Raw genomic sequence first — 18,913 nt, forward strand, 5'->3', positions numbered from 1 at the left:
GTAGAATTTCTCAATTTAATTATTGTATTAATTTCATAGCATTCTACCAATATGATACCGAAGGACAACTTGAGTTGGGAAAATGAGGATGAGGGTTAAACCGTTGCGGCTATATAAGTATTAACGTTTTTAGTAGCTTAAGGCTGAAGTAGATTTTCCGAAAAATACTTTGAGCCGATATGTCAGCTTTCCATTTTTAATATAATTATACACATGTAATGACATTTTATATTTTATACAAAAAGTTTATATAGTGGAACATACATATACTGGATAGGAATTAATAATATGTTTAAAAGAACGTGAAAATATTTTAATTTTTACCAGAAATATATTAATTTTAATAGATACCTCAAAAATCGCTTATTTTTCAAGGTATTTAGGTACTATAAAGTTTAAGAAGTGGATCTACATTCGTATAATAAACAAGGTTGTCCCATAACTGTTGGTACAAGCGGGAAACTAATCGGTCAAAAATATAGAATAAAATTTTATCCCATCCCATGTAAGTTTCTCTTCATCAGGTCCTGTAAACATCGAACGGACGTTCATTAGAATAATGACGCCACTAAATTCGCGGCATTGATCGTGCTCAATGAATGATAGAGGGGGGGGGAGGAGGAGGCTCGTTTATACATCCAACGAAAACGTGTTCACGCGGGATTGTTGTAGTTCATGAGACTTTAATCGGCCGTGAAAACCGAGGATTATCAGAGGAAGTCATCCACGCGTTTATGATCGCGGCTGGCGGAACCATAATCGGCGAGAACGAGGCCGCCGCGGCACGAAGAATGCAAAATTTTCCACCTGACCACGTGGATGGGGCCGCCGCCCGCGGGCAACAGATGGTTCGACTGGCTTTTGCATGTACGACGGATGCCCATAAAATCTATTGTGCGTTCGCGTCACCTTCACCCCCGTGTGCACCCCCGAAATGACGCGGCCAATAAAAATGTTCGATACGCGAACGATTCTCGCCAGGCCACAGTACGCGGGGTCGTTTTCATGGACGAATAACGCGTTTGTTAGTTACGCGCCGTTGCGTTTTCTGACTCCTGTATACATTACGCCGGGTCCATATTATGCATATAATAAAACATCGTTATAGTAGCTCAGCAGGTCCGGATTAAGATTTTCTGTGGCCCAGTCCTATCAAATTTTCGAGGGTCCCCTTGGTCGAAAACTGGAGGGAAGATTTTTTATAATACAGCACATTTTATAATCAAGCAGTCAGGGTGGACTAACCCCTAAACTATATTTAGGGCTTTCTTCCTCAGTAAATGCATCTTGTTAGTATTTATTGAACTACTTATAAACAATATAAAAACATTGCAAAAACAATTTTATCGTACTTTGTTTTGCAGTTTTTTCTTAGCATAAAAGTGACATCTAAAAGGAAACTTATCCCAAGCTCAGGTAATTTCTCAGCTCAGAGTTGCCTAAAATAAAAAATTTCAGAAAATTCTTAATTAGTTTCAGTGTTGCTATCACAGGAACTCAATATCAGTTGCAAGCTTAAGCTTATAACGAATCATGAACGTCAGTAAACTTTTTTTTGAAATTTGCGAAGGAAATAGTGACATCGATGTATCGACTCAATATTGTATAGAATTACGTAGAACCATATATTTTATAGAAATAAATGAAAGTTCGGGAAACATATTATAGAAGTGTGAATAAAACAACATTCCAGGTAGATTTTTCACTAAATTTTCTTGATCGTTTGGTCTCCAGCTGTGTCTACTGAAATCCGCAACAGCATACAAACATTTTATTTTCTTCCGGTTTTGGAGTGTTTGCTATGCAAACGAGAATTCTACCCACCTACCATAGTAATCAAATTTTAATTTTACACGTGTACTTGGACTACCGTGTTCTATATTTACTCACGTGCACATTTGTATTGGATTACAAAGCATTTTCGGATATTTTAAACGAAATTCAAACCTGAGTTATACTGGATTACAAAACATTAAAAGTAGTGCACATCATACTCCACTAAATATTTTTATTCTTTACCAATAATTAAATGGTAATACATAGCTAAGTATGTCTGAAATAAAATTCTCATGAAACAAACAGAATTAAATTCAAAACCATCAGAAAATTCATTACAGGTGAATTAAAAATATTATTTTTAAATCACTCAGTCATTTGTGAATTATTAACGATTACATCGAAACTATTACATAATTACAATTTATAATGTCTAGGAAACTTCGCTTATGTAAAAAAAACATGAAGTATCTAGTTCTTCCGGTGAGAACAGTTAAAAGTTGAAGGTATTCAACAATGTTGTGTTTGTCACATTACAATTATGTTACAAACGTCACAGTGGGATGAACAGTTAGTTCACAGATAATAATCACTAGACGGCGGATTTTATGCATTTACAGTATTTATAATTATTCCAAACGCACTACTAAATATTTACCAAAACATTTAATACAATTCTATGAAATTTTCATTTTATTATCAACCCAATAAAACCAGTAATAGATTAATGAAATTTCTGCAGGATTCTATTGTTTCTAAATTGGACAATATACATCTGTATTCACATAAATATCCGCATTCCAATGATCACATAATATTCTCAAGAAAAGAAAACACAAACGTCATTTTCCTGCGAGGAAACCCCCGTTAACGCGATCGGCGAGGAGGTCGCGAAGCCACGAGAAAATCGCGAGGCTCTCGTGGCTCACTGTTTCAAAAAGGGGGCGTAGGTGGGGAGCTTTCATCTGGAAGGTGAAAGGGGAGCAAGATGTAAGGACAAAGAGGATACGAGCCATCTGACGCGACCGAGAAAAACAAAGCCGCGTATTGAAAATTGTGACCGGTTGATGGTGGTAGACGTATCTATATACGTTTACTTACACGTCGACCCCACTGCACCCCCATCCACCCACCCCCTCGACTTATTCGGTTCGGTGTGGATGGGCGCGCTCGAATCACCGAGGGTTGAGAAAAAGAGTGTACAGTATACACGACTGATCTCGACTAAGATTATAAAATGGCGACCCTCGCCCCCTACCCTCCCACCCTCTTGCACGGCTGTTCTTAATTTCGCTCGGATCCTTTTGTACCCCTCCTACGCAGCCTCGTTTCTCCGCATCTTCTGCTGTTCTACTCTTTTTCGCTTCTTTCGCCCGTTGCCTCTCACCCCTCATCTTCTCATCCTTGTCCTCCATCGCCAGCCGCCCACTTTCTTTGCCTTTCCGCGACGCTTGCTTTCACAATCGACACAGCTCTCTAGACGCTGCCAAAGGAACTCGCCAAGGAAAGCCTGACACAGAGAGAGAGAGAGAGAGGGGGGGGGGAGAGAGGAAAAGAGAATTCTTTTACGTGACGATTTTGATGAAGGGTACCCCATAGCTGTGGCCGGTGGAAATGGATGCAGGAAAGCAGCATTGAGCGACGAGGAGGATGAAAAATAGGAACAAGAAGTGGGGGACGGTGTCTGTACATTTTTTTCTTTTCGTGACTTTGGGAACGGTGAGTCCTGTCTTCGTGAACGTGCAGAAAATGGGTATTACTGAACATGTTATCGGTACAATATGTATTGGGTATTCTATGAGTGGTAATCATTTTTTTTTGCGACTTTGGGATGGCAGAGTTTCCCTTCATAAATGCGCAGAAAATGGGTATTAGTCAAAATGTTATATATCCCAGTTACATTTAGAGATGGGTAAATTCATTAATTTAAAATTATTTAATTAAATGTGGAATTTCCGATTTTTATAATAAAATAATATTTTTTCTTCAATGAGTAGAAAATTGGCAAACAATTATTTCATCTTATTATCTGTTTAAAGGCCAGGATGGCAATCTATAGATACTACTGCTTGTCAATATGTACCGATTATTCGAATAAAATTGCGCTCAACTCTGATTACGTTTCACTTTCTTGGTATTGTTTATACCATAACGTTGCAATAGTATAGTAGTGTTCATTAACCTACTTAACTCTGGGTATGGCTGAATACATTCATATTTATACATCCCCTAAACGAATTTATTATTCTACGTGAATTGTTACAAATTAAAGCAAAGAATATTGCAAAGTCTAACAAGGGAAGGCACGGAGGTGTCCCCCTCCGATGTTGGTGAAACTTCGTATGTCTGTTAAGCAATCAAAAATAAGGGATACGTATTTTTTTTTATCGGCCGAGGCGCAACTTTAAGGGGTGAAACCACCCCTTGAAGATTCGATCCGAAATTTTTTTGTTATAAACAAAATATATTTTGCACAATTTGTTAGCACCATATTATTCTACATAAAAAACCGCAAATCTCGTCCATTAGAAGTTTTCATGTATCTCCTCTAGTTTTCGAGATAGTACTTTCGGGTCGGTTTCACCCCTTAAAGTCGCGTCTCAGCCGATAAAAAAAATATGTATCTCTCATTTTTAACTGCTTAACAGCCATACGAAGTTTCATAAAAATCGGAGGGGGACACTTCCGTGCCTTTCCTCGTAAGTATAACTGTCGAGTAATCTAAGTCCAAAGCTAAGAAAAAAATTAATAAAAAGAAAATTGTGGATGATGACGAAACAGATTCATAGAGTTGACAGAGGAAACAGACGCACATGGTCAGTCAGAGCCAGTGATCGCCACCATCTTTCTAGAAGCTTCACTCTAGCGCCCAAAGCGCATCATCGTCGTGTCAACGGCGCATCACGGGCACCCCTACGCACAGTATCGGCCCGAGAGAGCATCGGTTGCCCGAAAGCCGCTCCGGTAGTATCGGTCGCCATATTGGGGGCGGTCGAGCGTCCCGCCAATCGGCGGTGAAGCCTCAGAAGCGTGGGTGCGGACCACACCCAATAACCCTGCCGCGTTCCCCACCACAGACCCTGCCACACCCACGAAAGTCACGTGCGCACGAGCAGCTGTAACGTCGTCGGGACAGTCCTCCGCGAGCCCTCGTTCCGGCCGCATCGGTGCATCGTTCGTGGTCCGTCGTTGACAGTTTGGTTTCGCTGACCTAGCGTCTACCGACATTGTGCAGGGACAAAAGATCGGTATCAACGAGTCCCTTAATTAACGGTAGTTCTATAGACTGATAAAACATTCAGATCGATGTGCTTAATTTAATCCTGAGACTTGGAAGATACGGTTTATTGTGATGACAGTAATAGTTAGTGAAGGTAACTGGGCTGGAAGAGGTTGAAGCGGAAGAAGATTGTTGACAAAACGTCGATGCCGGTCATCTGGATGGAGCAAGTTGTATCAAACGCTGTGATTTCTCGAAGAAAGTGACAGTGATTGGAGAACGGTCAATGTAGACATTGATCTTGATGATACTTGGAAGGGATTGTCGAATGGAAGTTATTTAATGAACTGTCAAGTACGTTATAAACTGTGTTATCGATCTGTGAATAGAAAGTTTAAGTTCTGTAACTTGGAGGACGGAATGAACGACAGAAACTGTGGTGCAATTGTGAAAGACAGTGAAAGGGAATAACAGAGAAGAATGATTGTATTGACGAGGACCCTAATTCTGTTACGGTGACAGAAACATCACAAGATAATATCAAGGCCTCAAGATATTACGAAGAGGAGGAATTGACAGAAGTTTGAACTAGAGAATGAATTCTAAAGTAACCAACATCAAAGCTACAAGATAATACACAACAAATTCAACTCGATTCACAACGAACTCGACAGGAATTTCCTAAAGTTATCAAATTTCTCATCGATTGTTTACCGTAGTGTTCGATCATGAATCGAGACCACCTGGTCAACGAAATCTGCTGATACTGACGTCGTCGGAGTAATGAGAGATTTGTGCATTTAACTTGGATTACAAAACGCAAAAATGACTATGATAAGCCTGGAAATGCTGGGCCGGGAGGCTCTGCCTCTGGAAGGGATGTATCGGCGCGCTCGTCAAGATGTCTTGACACCGCCACACGACAGTCCTGAGTCCCACAACGTCCGGCGGAACAGCAACGTCGGGAATCCAGGGAACATCTCCAGCTTCGACGACACTACCCACAACGAGATGCATCCTCTCGATCAGCGGGCCGTAGAACTCGGTTTGCCAGCTCATATCCCCGAGATCCTCTATTGTAAGTGAGTCAGACCTGGGCGAATCGCCTCAAAGTGATTATTTTACGGTGTCGGCTTCAGGTTCATCCGGTTCAAGGCCCTTACAACATCGAGTCAAACACGTGATAACGATTTCAAACTGAATTTAATGAACATGTATGTTATTCGTTTTTTTTGAGCCGACGTGAAATACTGTTTCGCTGGTATTAACTTTTAAGGTTTAGAATAAATGTAACACTTGCCATAAGAATAAAATTTCTTTCGTATCTGGGAATATATTAACGATAAAGTAATTCTTGAGAGTGAAGTCGTAAAACAAATCGTATGGCAAGAGGTTAACCTTCATCGGGGTAGAATGGAGAAGAGCCTCGGAAGCTTTCAGTACAGTATAGCAGAAATTAATAATTCTGAAATAATTCCCTCACTTATTTCAGTTTATTTACTAAATTGTGGCATTTAATTTTTAATTATTTAGTATATATATATATGTTATTGTACGTATACTGTATTATATTATTTATCATGTAATAATAAGTGTGCTTCAGAGGCTCTTCTATCCGGATGAAGGTTAACCCTACTACGGTCTTCGAATCTATCTTGACTCGATCACGTTATAGTTTCTTCAACGCTGTTACAATTTTACACACTTTTTGATCTTTTTCGATTAAGAAGTATTCTTAGGGTTACAAATTTCTTTTCACTTACATTTTCATAAAATAATCTAAATAAATCTGAACTTACATAAGGAATCTCATTTTACTCACCATCAATTATCCTAAAATTTAAAGATACTAATTTATTAACTCCCAAACTACACCAATTAGTTTATACTATGTATGTTTATACTCGCGAATTCGCGTTTGAATCAAACTGTAATTATTATTAAAGCCATAGAAAATTTTAATTCACATTTCCGTTTTAATATCTTTGGTGATATTAATTGCATGCAATTTTTATGATTGTTCCAGCTTCGATACCGAAATGCGGCGGTTGTCAGGAGGCAATTTTGGACAAATTCGTTTTGAGGGTTCTCGAAAGGTGTTGGCATGCAAGGTGTTTAACGTGTCGCGACTGCGGGGCACGGTTGACCGGCAAATGTTTCGCAAGGAACGGCCATGTTTTCTGCAAAGACGACTTTTTCAAGTAAGTACCAATGAATATTACTGTTCGCATTGTCATTCACACCAGAATTACATATTGAAAAAAGGTAATTTTTCGAATATATGCGATGCATTTATTTACCACACACAAAAACAATTAAAAATGCCTTTACTTTCAACGTTCCCTTAATCATGTTTGTATTAACAAATGACGTTTCAACATTCTCTCAAAAGCATTGCGTGTTCTGACGAGAAAAGTGAAATTTAAATTGTTTTAATTTGTGGTATTTTCGTATACGATGAGGTTCGAAATAATTCTAACATTATATACGTCAATTTTATTTAAAAATTAATTTGAGAAGTTTTACTGATTACCACATTTTATTGACATGTATCTTTATAAAAATGAAACTGACCATTTATTATTCTACTACATTAATTTTCCGTTTACTGTACGCATAGTACACACTTCATACTCGTTCGAAAGCGTAGATAAATTTATAGCATAGATAATATTATACAGTACGATCCAAATATAAATAGACAATTTGAACGATTTATCAGTTCGTTATAAAGTCTCCTCTATGTAGAAGGAATCAGATTAGTTTTTTTTTCACGTGACATTTAATTAATAAAAAATAAATTCTATGAAACCATACAGTTTCTACAGTTCTTCATTTGTATAATTTCTTAATACATATACAGGGTATACAAAAAATCGTGATACACGCAAAAATAAGTCTACATGCAACAATAAGTTGAAAGAATGAATAACATTTTCTTCGAGTGATACTTCGTTTTCGAGATAAGCAAAAGGTTGGATGCACATGCGGCTGTTCATTGCAGGCCGTTTCTACTTATTGCCAGCACAAATACAGTACGGGCCAAAAGTTTCCGGCCAAACTATACGTCCAACATATCTTCTTAAAAATATATAATACGAATAAACTTTTGAAATAGCCATTTTGAAAATGCATAGCTTCTTCACAAAAAATGCAGTGAACGGGTTAAAACAGTTTTCCAATTTTAATATCACAATCTCGCGCCCGAACCATGGAACGGTGAGAATATTATGTAATACGCGGTGACGACTCACAAGTACGTTTTTCTTTCTCTATAAACATTATCTGAAAAGATAGCGAAAAGGCATATAAACATTTATCATTGGTTACTTATCGCTCACAGAAAAATTCCACCCCGGATAACCGAAACTCAACATTGTGTTCACCGTAGACGATGAAACGGTGAAACCGAGGCGAACACTTAGATCAGACCTGTGCACACGTGTATCTAGTATTGGTGGTATTGATTGTGTCAGAAGGAGCGTGCCTTTTCTCATCCACCCACACCTCTGCAAGCACCAGACGCCATTTTTCTTCTTCCGTTAGCCGCATAGAAGGATACTCGGTTCCCGCTCTCCTCTTCCTCCTGCCCTTCTTCAGGGTATACTCGCCCTTTCTTAGAATCGAAATCTATCTAGGGGGAGGGAGGAAACCGTTTTTACAACACGCTTTCAGAAACTGTAAGAAGATAATTTGTGTTTGACTTGTTTCCCTTATTTATAGCGTGTCAGGCCTGAAAGATTTTTCCTTTATTCTCGATGATATATGTATGTGTTTTTGGATTTTTTTTTACGGAATACGGAGAATTAGTATAAATCTTCGATACAGCAGACGACAAATAATCGTAAATAGCATAAATATAATTTACCATAATATAGTATAACATAAAATCTATAGTACACCACCGGACAAAAGTTTGGTACCAAATCTGATAAAACGTGATTATAACAAATTTGTTGTCAACTCTTTTTTTTTCGTGATCTTTCAAGGTCACCTTAAATTTTTTGCAAATACACCTATAATTTTTGTACAACTAACACATGTTATGTTATGATACTTACCGAATTCGTCTTGATATCCTCTAACAGATAGGCGTAAAAAAATTATAGGTGTATTTGCAAAAAATTGAAGGTGACCTTGAAAAATCATGAAAAAAAAGAGTTGACAACAAATTTCCTATAATCACGTTAAATCTCTCTCTTGAAACCATGCTGTACCTGATAAAAATATTTTCCATCGAACTGCTAATAACAGAGTAATCTACTGATCGCAATTCGTGATTCACCCTGTATACCGAATATATGGTGATTAATGGTCTTCTTTTGTCGAGGCAGTGTCACTCACAGTACGGCGACACGTTGCTGTTTACTAATGCGCGAACGTAATGTGAAAATGTTGGATGTTGTTGGTGTGGCAGGCGTTTCGGGACGAAATGCGCGGGCTGCGGCCAAGGATTGGCACCGTCGCAGCTTGTACAAAGGGCACAGGAGCTGGTCTACCACCTGACTTGCTTCTCTTGCGCCCTTTGCTCCCGGCAACTGGATCCTGGCGACGAGTTCTACCTAATGGAGGACAGGAAGCTCGTCTGCAAGCCCGATTATGAACAAGCGAAGGCAAAAGGTAACTAAACGATTTCATCCAGTCGCTTAAAACTGGGCTTTTAAACTAGGTATACGTGTCCCGGTTGACAAAACGCCTCGCTATTGCTTATTTGATAATGAAAATTTTTGCATTAGGTTGTTCCACAATAAATGTCGTTTTTCAACGAGCTTCGCTTACCTACGAATCGTTAAATATTGAATCAAAAAGCTTGTGATTCATTGGTATAAGAATTTATCGATTCAAATGGATCTTTTTTCGATTGAAAATTTTCTGTTCAACATAAGTCATAATTAGACTACAGATGTTTATAAATATGTATATAGATTTTGATAGACTAGTTTACGGAAACTGGAATCTAAGAAATACTTATTATCAAAGGTTCTGAAAAGATTTTATGTAAAGTGAAAACCTTATATACATCTTACAGTACTGAGTTTCAGATAATCGTGCATGATATAAATGCACAAAATCCGCAGTTTAATTAGACTGTGTGGAAGTGTATACGATTTCACAACTTTAGGTGCTCATATATATGCAACGATTGAAATTCGACAGAATTTTATTTCCTTTATTACGTGCTTTCGAATGCTAGTGATAATACACAGAGAGTATTAAACTTTCCTAGAACTTTCATTTTGTTGTGTATTCGCAGGTTACGAAATGTTATAAATGCATTAAACATCAGTAGTTTAATCATAATCGTTCAAACTCTGCAGTTCAAACGCTGGCACTTATTATGCAACAACCTAATATATTTTTTTAGGGATCGTAATAATGACACTTATACTTTGACAGCGTTTGAGGACGACTGAGGCGGATTCGAACGTGTCGTTTGCAGCGGTGTGTCCTTGTGTGCAGAAAACAATAGTAAGGCGTTTTGTCAAACGGGCCGTATTACGTAGTTTTTTCCTAATGATCAGACCACATCATAATTCGACTGCGGATGTTTATGCATTTGTAGTATTATTGAGTCATTAATCGATTTATTTTTCCAAACATTAACAAATCAATTGAATTATTAAGACGAGTAATTAATTAGATCATAAAACGTGTTAACTAGCCATTTACATTTCGCTATATTTTCCAGTGATTTTTCTGCACTGAACTACCTTGCGCGTTTTTCAATGAAAAATATAGTAGTTCAAGCAGAGATTAGGTTTAGACCTAGATAGATATTGTTTTTAGAACCATCAATTGGCCACGTTCTGAGAAATATGAACAAATATATTAAGTGTACCGATAAGTAATCTACTATTTCTTGGCGATATCAGAACTCGTTTCTTTTCGAAGCCATACTGTTTTTCTTTTATATTGAATATTATTTTCATCGTGTTGGTAAAAGGGATAACCTATTGAAAATGTGCAATTTGATAAACTAACAAACTTCTTCAGTTATATATTGTAAGAAAAATTGCGGTAAATCTCAAAAAATACACTGTATGAATATTTATTTTTATAAGACTTTACGAACCAGTCACTTTGACTGTTTTAATAATTGTAGTGTTAAAACATATCCTCTCGTAATGAAAGAGCAGTAGTGGCTTACTTGTTGGTACCTCTAATATTTAATAAAATTTCATTGAAACAATTATGTCCTCCGAACACAACTCCGAGATGGACGAAGTATTTCTAACTTTCAAAACACATTAAACGATCCTTATAAAAAATCATCGTTTAATTAATTCCAAGATATGCAGAATATTGAAAAGAAAATAACTTTGAGAATGATTGCTAATTTTTCCGTGTATATACGTTCTTCACTTAAATAAAATTGGCCTGTGTTAAATAAACGCGAAGACTTTCGAAATTACGTAATAATAATCATACATAAACACGGTATGTCCTGAAAGTTTCCGAATTGAATTTTAAACAGCATTTTTTCCCATGATATTCGCGTTTCTTATCTACAATTATTTAAAGTAGTTTTTTTCTGGAGTGATATATTGTTTATGATAATTATACAAACACTGGAAATAGCTCTGGCAATTCTTCTTAAACATGGTGAAGACAGTAGTCATCGAAGTCCTCTAAATATCACAATGATTTTAGATTATCGTTTCTTTCTCTTCGTTTCCAAATTGAGTAACCGGAATTACTTTGACGTATCTGAATTAGACGAATACGGTAAATAATCAAACCGTGAAATACCATTCGAGATCAAAATACTGTGTAAATTCGTGGCTCGTGAAACCAAAACCTTCGACCGTTGTCCTTTTCATCGTTTATGAAAAAAAAATTATCAGATCCATTTCCAGAGTTTCTATAATTATTACGTACAGCAACTCTTCGAAAGAAAAATATTTTTAATATTTGATGACGAAGAGTATCATGATTTTACGAAAAACCACTGCTTTAATTTCAGTTCTGGAGCTTTTCGAACAGACCATGTAATATATTATCCACAAATTCTTATTCTCTGAAAAACACTTCTCGAACTACATTAGGTTATATAATTTTATGGAATTGTAGGTACCTACTAGTTAAAACGTGTGTCTGCCGTTTCGATTCACAGAGTTGGCCGACGGAGGCAGTATAGACGGCGACCAACCGAATAAAAGGCCGCGGACGACGATCACCGCGAAACAACTGGAGACCCTGAAATTAGCATACAACACCAGTCCAAAGCCAGCGAGACACGTGCGAGAACAACTCTCACAGGACACAGGACTCGATATGCGCGTAGTTCAAGTCTGGTTCCAGAACAGGTGCGTTTATTCGAATTAGAAAAATCGGCAAATTTAAACAATACCAGTTAGAATCAGTAACGAATACCAGAATGGAAATTGTCAAACGTATGTACAATGGTTCTTAGAAGTTGTGCTCTCAGTTTAGTATCCTAGTCGTATAGTTTTGAATACCAATAGAAGTAATTACTATACAAAGGGTTCAGAATTTGTATTTACTGACAATTTAAAAATAATTCTTTTGCAAATGTTTTCCTACCAAAAATGGACAAACAAAAATGGCATAAGATTTATCTGAACATTTTGTCTACATTTTTTGTAGTTCACCAGTTACAAGCGAATAAGTAAAAAGGACGCTACGTATGAAAAAGGGTGTTTCTCCCTTAAAGTCTAAAAGTAGCATGAACCAAATACGACAAAATTCTTAGATTGGTCCCAAAAACAATTGAGCAAAGTTACAGAAAAATCAGCGTTTATCATTTCGCGAACATCCCTTGTTAGTTGTATGAAAATTATTTATTAAGATATAAATCGAAGCATCAATTCTGTCAGAATTGGACGTAAGTTTTCGAAATTGGTAGTCAAAACAAAGTTCACAATAGTAACAATATTTCGAAGAACAGCACATACATAAAAACGTGTTTGTACAAACGAAAAAATTTGTTGAAATAATCCTTTGTATTCAAGTTCTGTATTTTTTTTTTGCTGTACAATCGTAAATCACAATTTTTCTGTCTGTTCCTCCTGTCTGTTGAAACGTGTTATTCATAGGCACTAGTTGAAGGGAAACCCATAAGCGTGAAAACGTTTAAATAGCAATCAAAGGAATTCGTGCATAGAAAGCGAAGCTTTTATGCTCCCAACTTTTAAGCAGTACTAAATTTCTGACAAATTTGAGCGATTCAGTAAACTCCGTCCATTGAATACACACATTGAGATACTTTAAACACTAAGGATACCATAGGAAAGTAGTTTCAACATGAACCCTGAAGCCATTTATTGCAGCCTCCTGATGACCAAGCCTAAACTAGACAAGACTTTTTGATAAAAAAAAGTGATATTTCGTAGAATAATGTTTGACAAATTTCAGATTGTTTAAATACAATTACTCTGTAAAGGAAATCATTTAGTATTCAACCTAGAATCAATGTTATTAACAGTTTTTACTGTATTTGATACCGGAATTGTAATATGTAAATATTATAGAGAAAGTATGGTTAAGAAAACGACATTAATTTGATCTACAATAAGCAAATAATTAATTATCTAACCACTTATTGAGTCACTGCAGGAATTTGTACAATATTTTTATCAGGACATTTCTTATCGAATTAAATTCTCTTCCTTTGGGTTACTTATCTATTCCAAAATTTACCTGTGTTTAAAGTTACCAAATTATCATATTATATTAATAATAGTAAGCAAAGAAATTTATCGATCAAGATTCAGAGAAATCCCTTGAATCATTTTACTTTGAATCACGTAAATACGTCACAGAATTTTTGCAGAGATGTGTCTGTACAAACATTCGCCACGATTCGAACAATGTTTCACAAGTTATCAGATATCGCGTTGATCCAAGACATCAGACGTTTTTACTACTTGTGCTCCTCTTATCTCTATCAAGAAAGCAGCATCTGGAAACATGTATATTGTAGCAAACGCCACTCGAGAAATCGGCTTATCTGTACTGTCACATACACGCGCACCTACCATAATCGCTGAAAAAATTGCCTTTAATGTTAATCCCACAGATTCTCGTCCGTGACAGTGGTTTCTAAAAGGGTTGAGGCTGTTATCGTTATTTCTGTCATCGAAGTAGACAGATAAAATAAGCGTAAAAATTGTAAAAATACACACGTGTGGCAGATTTTTCTGCCCAAGCACTTGGAATGACTTCTTTCAACAATTCTCGTTGCAACTAAAACCATTTAAAAATTTATGGAGATAAAATTGATATTTTATAGTAAATCTTTCAATAGTGACAATATATATATAAATCACTAACTCATTCAAGTCTCCCACTGTTATCAGGAAAACTTTTCTTTATAGAGTATAATAATTATCATTCTAAGTAAATTATTTTTATCTCAAACAATGAAATATCTCGTTTTTTTTAGTAATTTTAAGTAATTTAATAGTTTTGGTTTACTTTCACAGAGAGGGACAATTTTTTGAATATTTTAGATGCGTCACGAAAGACACATATATGTAATAATAGAAATAGAACCAAAATTAGGTAATAAAATGAGGCAAAAAATCAATAGGGAATATCGAATTGTGAAATCAGTAATGACACAAAGCAAATGGTAGAAGATTATTCTTGTGCCTTTAATACTAGGAGTGTCTCTTAAAATCTTAATGTTCTAATTTTTTATGTTACACATTTGTTATAACTATCAATTACTAACATATAGTGTTATTTCTAGAAAAACAGTTTACTAATATATTTTCTTTTAAATACACATTAATAATTTTATATTTACTTTATATACAATTGGATATAGACTTTAGTAGTTTAATTATTGTTTTCATCGTCTTTCTAGCTCAAAACTCTTAATAAAGAAAATAGATTTTTACTTAATTTCCATTTTCATGTACAATGTTAGTCCCAAAAAAGGTAAATTCACGTAAACATCTGCAGTCTGCTAATAGAATTATTGAGAAAAAAATTGTTAATTATAAATAAATAATTACATTTATCTGTCTTTATAGGAGAGCAAAGGAAAAGAGACTGAAAAAAGATGCGGGCAGGACTAGATGGTCCCAGTATTTCCGAAATATGAAAGGGACAGGCGCTGGTGGACATTCACCTAGACACGACAAACTCCTCGATAAAGACGAACTCAAAGTCGATCTTGATTCTACTTTCAGTCACCACGGTACGTAATAGCAATCAATTTTTTTAAATATTCATACAGGCAACCCCCGTCTGACACGGCACTCCCATAACAAGGTTTCGTTCTAACACGATTTAGGAATTGGGGAAACCCCCGAATAATACTATATCCATCTAACACGGTTAAAGAATTATGTAGAATAGTTTTGTCTTTGAACTTTAACCCTGAATTTTGTATCTATCATTTATATGTACATACACTACCGTTCAAAAGTTCTGAAGCACTTAAATACAATCTTAAAAAGTCAAGTTACAGATTTTTTATTACAAAGGCTTATAATACTATAATGGTTTATACACTGTGTGGCATAACTATGAAACCACCATACTGGTTTCGTATTCAAAAAAATCGTTCTGCATCGTTAGACGTAGCACTGAAAAGCGACCAATAACGCGTTATTTGTACTTCCAATATCGCAAAATGTACGCGGTCCTCCCCTCTAGTGTGTGCAAGCATCCCCCTTCGATTCGTGAAACGAGAAAATGTGAAAAGCGCGGCAAAGGATTCTCGAATATATTCGCGTAGCGAACATTTTGTTATGATGAAACACGTTTCTGTTACATTTTGTTATGGTGAGCTAAAAGTACCTAAGTACTTCTGTCATATTAAAGAAATTCATTATCTGTCTGCGTATAATCATTCCCAAATATTTATTTAGGAGAAACACGTTCAACATCTTTTGCCAAATTCAGTATATATTTCTATTGGTCTAAGAATAAATTGTGATTATTAATAGATATCTTATGTCAGTATACAGATTGCATAGAAAAAGTTGATGGTACAAATTCTATAAGGTTTAATTTTCAATAAAAAGATTGAGATCAACTGTAGAGTAATATTTTCAGAGACTGAAAAAATGAATAATAAGTTACAAAAGATTCTTTGGAGACAGTCGTTGCAAATAAGTCAACAGTGTTCTCAACATTCTTCATAAAAAAAAAACGAATTTTTGTCCATTAATGATTTTATTTTTCTATGAACAAGAAATTAAACTATTTATCAACACACACTATAGACTCGTGAGAAATTTTTACGAACACTACGCATTGTGCAACTCAATTCCATATAATGAACAATCTACACGTTATTTAATACTTTACAGTTTACTTGGTTGTACCTTCTAATCTGTCGCTCAATGGCACATATTTTTTTAATACTGAACGAATTTGGTCGTGACATTTTCGAAATAAAATCTACGATAATTATATTCTGAGATACATATTTTAAAGACGGAACACGAGAAAAGGGTATAGTAGTTTGAAAAATTATTTTCTCCCTGTCTTGCTTTCACTTCAGTGCCGGTCACATCTACGCTTTCGTGTACTCGAGCGTTTAACAGAGGGGAAGACGATCTCGTCAATTATTCAAGGGTTCGTGGAGGCTAACTGCCAGTTCACCGTGTCCGAGATTTCAAGAAGATTGCGGGCCATCCTCGAATTTATGCCTACCGTTAACCATACGCGTCGTAAAGTCATGCAAACTTCCACCATTGTTTAAATATTAAAACGATTCATTACTGAATACACATTCCCCGATGAACAAAAATAACTAGCAGAATTTATAATTCTTCTGCCTAATTAGCCCCTAATTTTATCGATTCAGTGTAATTTATCCTACGAGAATTGAAAATTTTTTAATTAAGTGTATTTCAAATTGTATGTTAATTAAAAGTCTGCTGGCAGAATCGATTTCAGATCTAGAAACAAGAAAAAAATTATATGCACTTTATATTAAAAACCATTTGTAAAATCGATAGTATCATAATGTATATATTCATAATTTATAAAATAATAAATTGAATCCATTTGTACACATGAGTTTCAGACGCTCAAATTGTAACACCATTGAATCATTTTTCTAAAAACCTAACAATCTAAGATAAATTCTATTTATTTATTTATTCACGCAAATTATTCTAAAACAACATGAAAATCTATATTGCTATCATGAACAAATTACAAAATGCTTCTAAAACTTTTATTGTAATGAATATTTGTTACCCAACAAATCAGAAGCATTTAATATACCATTATAATAAATATATGGGTAATAACTTACTGACGATATTAAACAGAAATTTGTAGACGATGGGTGATTAATCGATTGAATATTTGCATTTAGATTTGAGTAACGACAGTTACGGCACAGTGGTGAACATGGGATTAGATGGCGAAGGCGCGAGTCCAGGTGGGGGTGGAAATGGGGCTGGCGGGGGTCCTCCACGCGGATATTTAGGTGCAACAACTCCCCCTTATCTCTCAACGTCCAGATCACCGTCCTTACCACCTCAGTTTCCATATCCACCGGACGCTGGCCTCTCCGTCTACACAACTCTCGGTAAGTCGAAATTTTGTCACACTAAAAACTACCAATCGATTATTAGAACTGCACCGTAAGAATTTCAAAATAAAGTTACGATGATCAATGTTCATAAAAAACCGTCAAGGCCAAACTTATACTACGAGGTAATGAGGTCGAATATGTATAAAAAGTTCATACAAACCTTTAATATAAATATTTAATATTCAGTGCCGAGAAACCTTCCAACACTGATCGAGGAGTTATTGTATACTGTTTAGACCTAGGCTTGTGTGTCTCTTCTCTATATGTATGTCTTCATTCGTATTTATCAATTTCCGACCCAAGTACCTTAATACTTTTTTGTAGAGAATTAAAAAATGCATTGAATGGTGTTTAAAAGAATGTATAGTTTTTGAAACATTTATTTTAACTGCCCTAACAACTGACAAAAATCATTGAACGCTTATAGCTTTTCAATAAAGCATTTTCAGACATAAGTTTATATGAATTTTTCTTACCTATCCGACCTCATTAACACATAGTGTAAGTTTGGACCTAACCTTTTTGGATACCCCAGATCAGGGTTTCCCAAACTGTGTTCCGCGACAATTTGGAAAGGTTTTATCATCAAAGTCATTAAATGCTTTATTTATTCATATTTTTATGTTTATATCATATTATAGTTTTATATTTAAAAATAATTACTAAATAAATAATGTGTTTTAATAACATTTTTTTTTAATTGTTACTAGTAACAATTACCCAATCTAGAAAATAAGCTAAGTGTTCCGTTAAAATTTCCGGGTTTGCGAAGTGTTCCATTGCAGAAAAAGTTTGAGAAACTCTGCCCTAGATAAAGTGATCTGTCGATAATAATATAAAACGAACTAAAGGTGATTCTGTATAAAGAAAATAAATCGAAATGTCACAAATTGTTCACAAATAGAAAATCTGTTACACTTGCTAAATTTTTTTTCATTATTCCCCAGATAGCACATGACGCCTGGTAGACGCCTATTTTACGGCTCTTTTAGATCTGTGTGCTATCTGGGTCTCTTATTTTGGGATATCAATAGAAATATTCGATCTAGAGCCACCGAAAATAATCTTCGCGCAATATACTCCCGAAGCAATTCTATCCGAACGAGACATCGCATGCATTCATCCGCAACCAATCTTCCTCTAGATTCCCTTTAGAGCGACAAAGGACCATTCTATTCGCACGATGTATGTATCCTTCCAGGTGGCGCTGGCAGCATGGTACCGGGACCGGCGTCGGATTTGAGCAACGAATCGAGCGGCGGCGGCGGCGGAGGCGGTGGCGGTGGTGGCGGAGGTGGTTACCCGGACTTTCCACCCTCGCCCGATTCATGGCTCGGCGAACCACCACCTCCCCACGCTCACCACCATTCCCACTACGGCACATAACC

At 36.0% G+C, this 18,913-nt stretch overlaps 1 protein-coding gene across 1 annotated transcript in view; it reads left to right on the plus strand.

The window, feature by feature from the left end:
- LOC107193700 (LIM/homeobox protein Lhx3) overlaps positions 1-18,913 on the plus strand; it is a 70,376-nt gene extending 51,463 nt beyond the window's left edge. Inside the window, exons 3-8 of the mRNA XM_015583193.1 lie at positions 7,023-7,197; positions 9,414-9,616; positions 12,111-12,303; positions 14,998-15,164; positions 17,304-17,519; positions 18,727-18,913. Coding sequence (XP_015438679.1) covers positions 7,023-7,197; positions 9,414-9,616; positions 12,111-12,303; positions 14,998-15,164; positions 17,304-17,519; positions 18,727-18,911 — 1,139 coding nt within the window. The 3' untranslated portion in view covers positions 18,912-18,913. The remainder of the gene's footprint in view (positions 1-7,022; positions 7,198-9,413; positions 9,617-12,110; positions 12,304-14,997; positions 15,165-17,303; positions 17,520-18,726) is intronic.

The sequence above is a fragment of the Dufourea novaeangliae genome, unplaced genomic scaffold, assembly GCF_001272555.1.
Source record: "Dufourea novaeangliae isolate 0120121106 unplaced genomic scaffold, ASM127255v1 scaffold25, whole genome shotgun sequence".
Lineage (NCBI taxonomy): Eukaryota > Metazoa > Arthropoda > Insecta > Hymenoptera > Halictidae > Dufourea > Dufourea novaeangliae.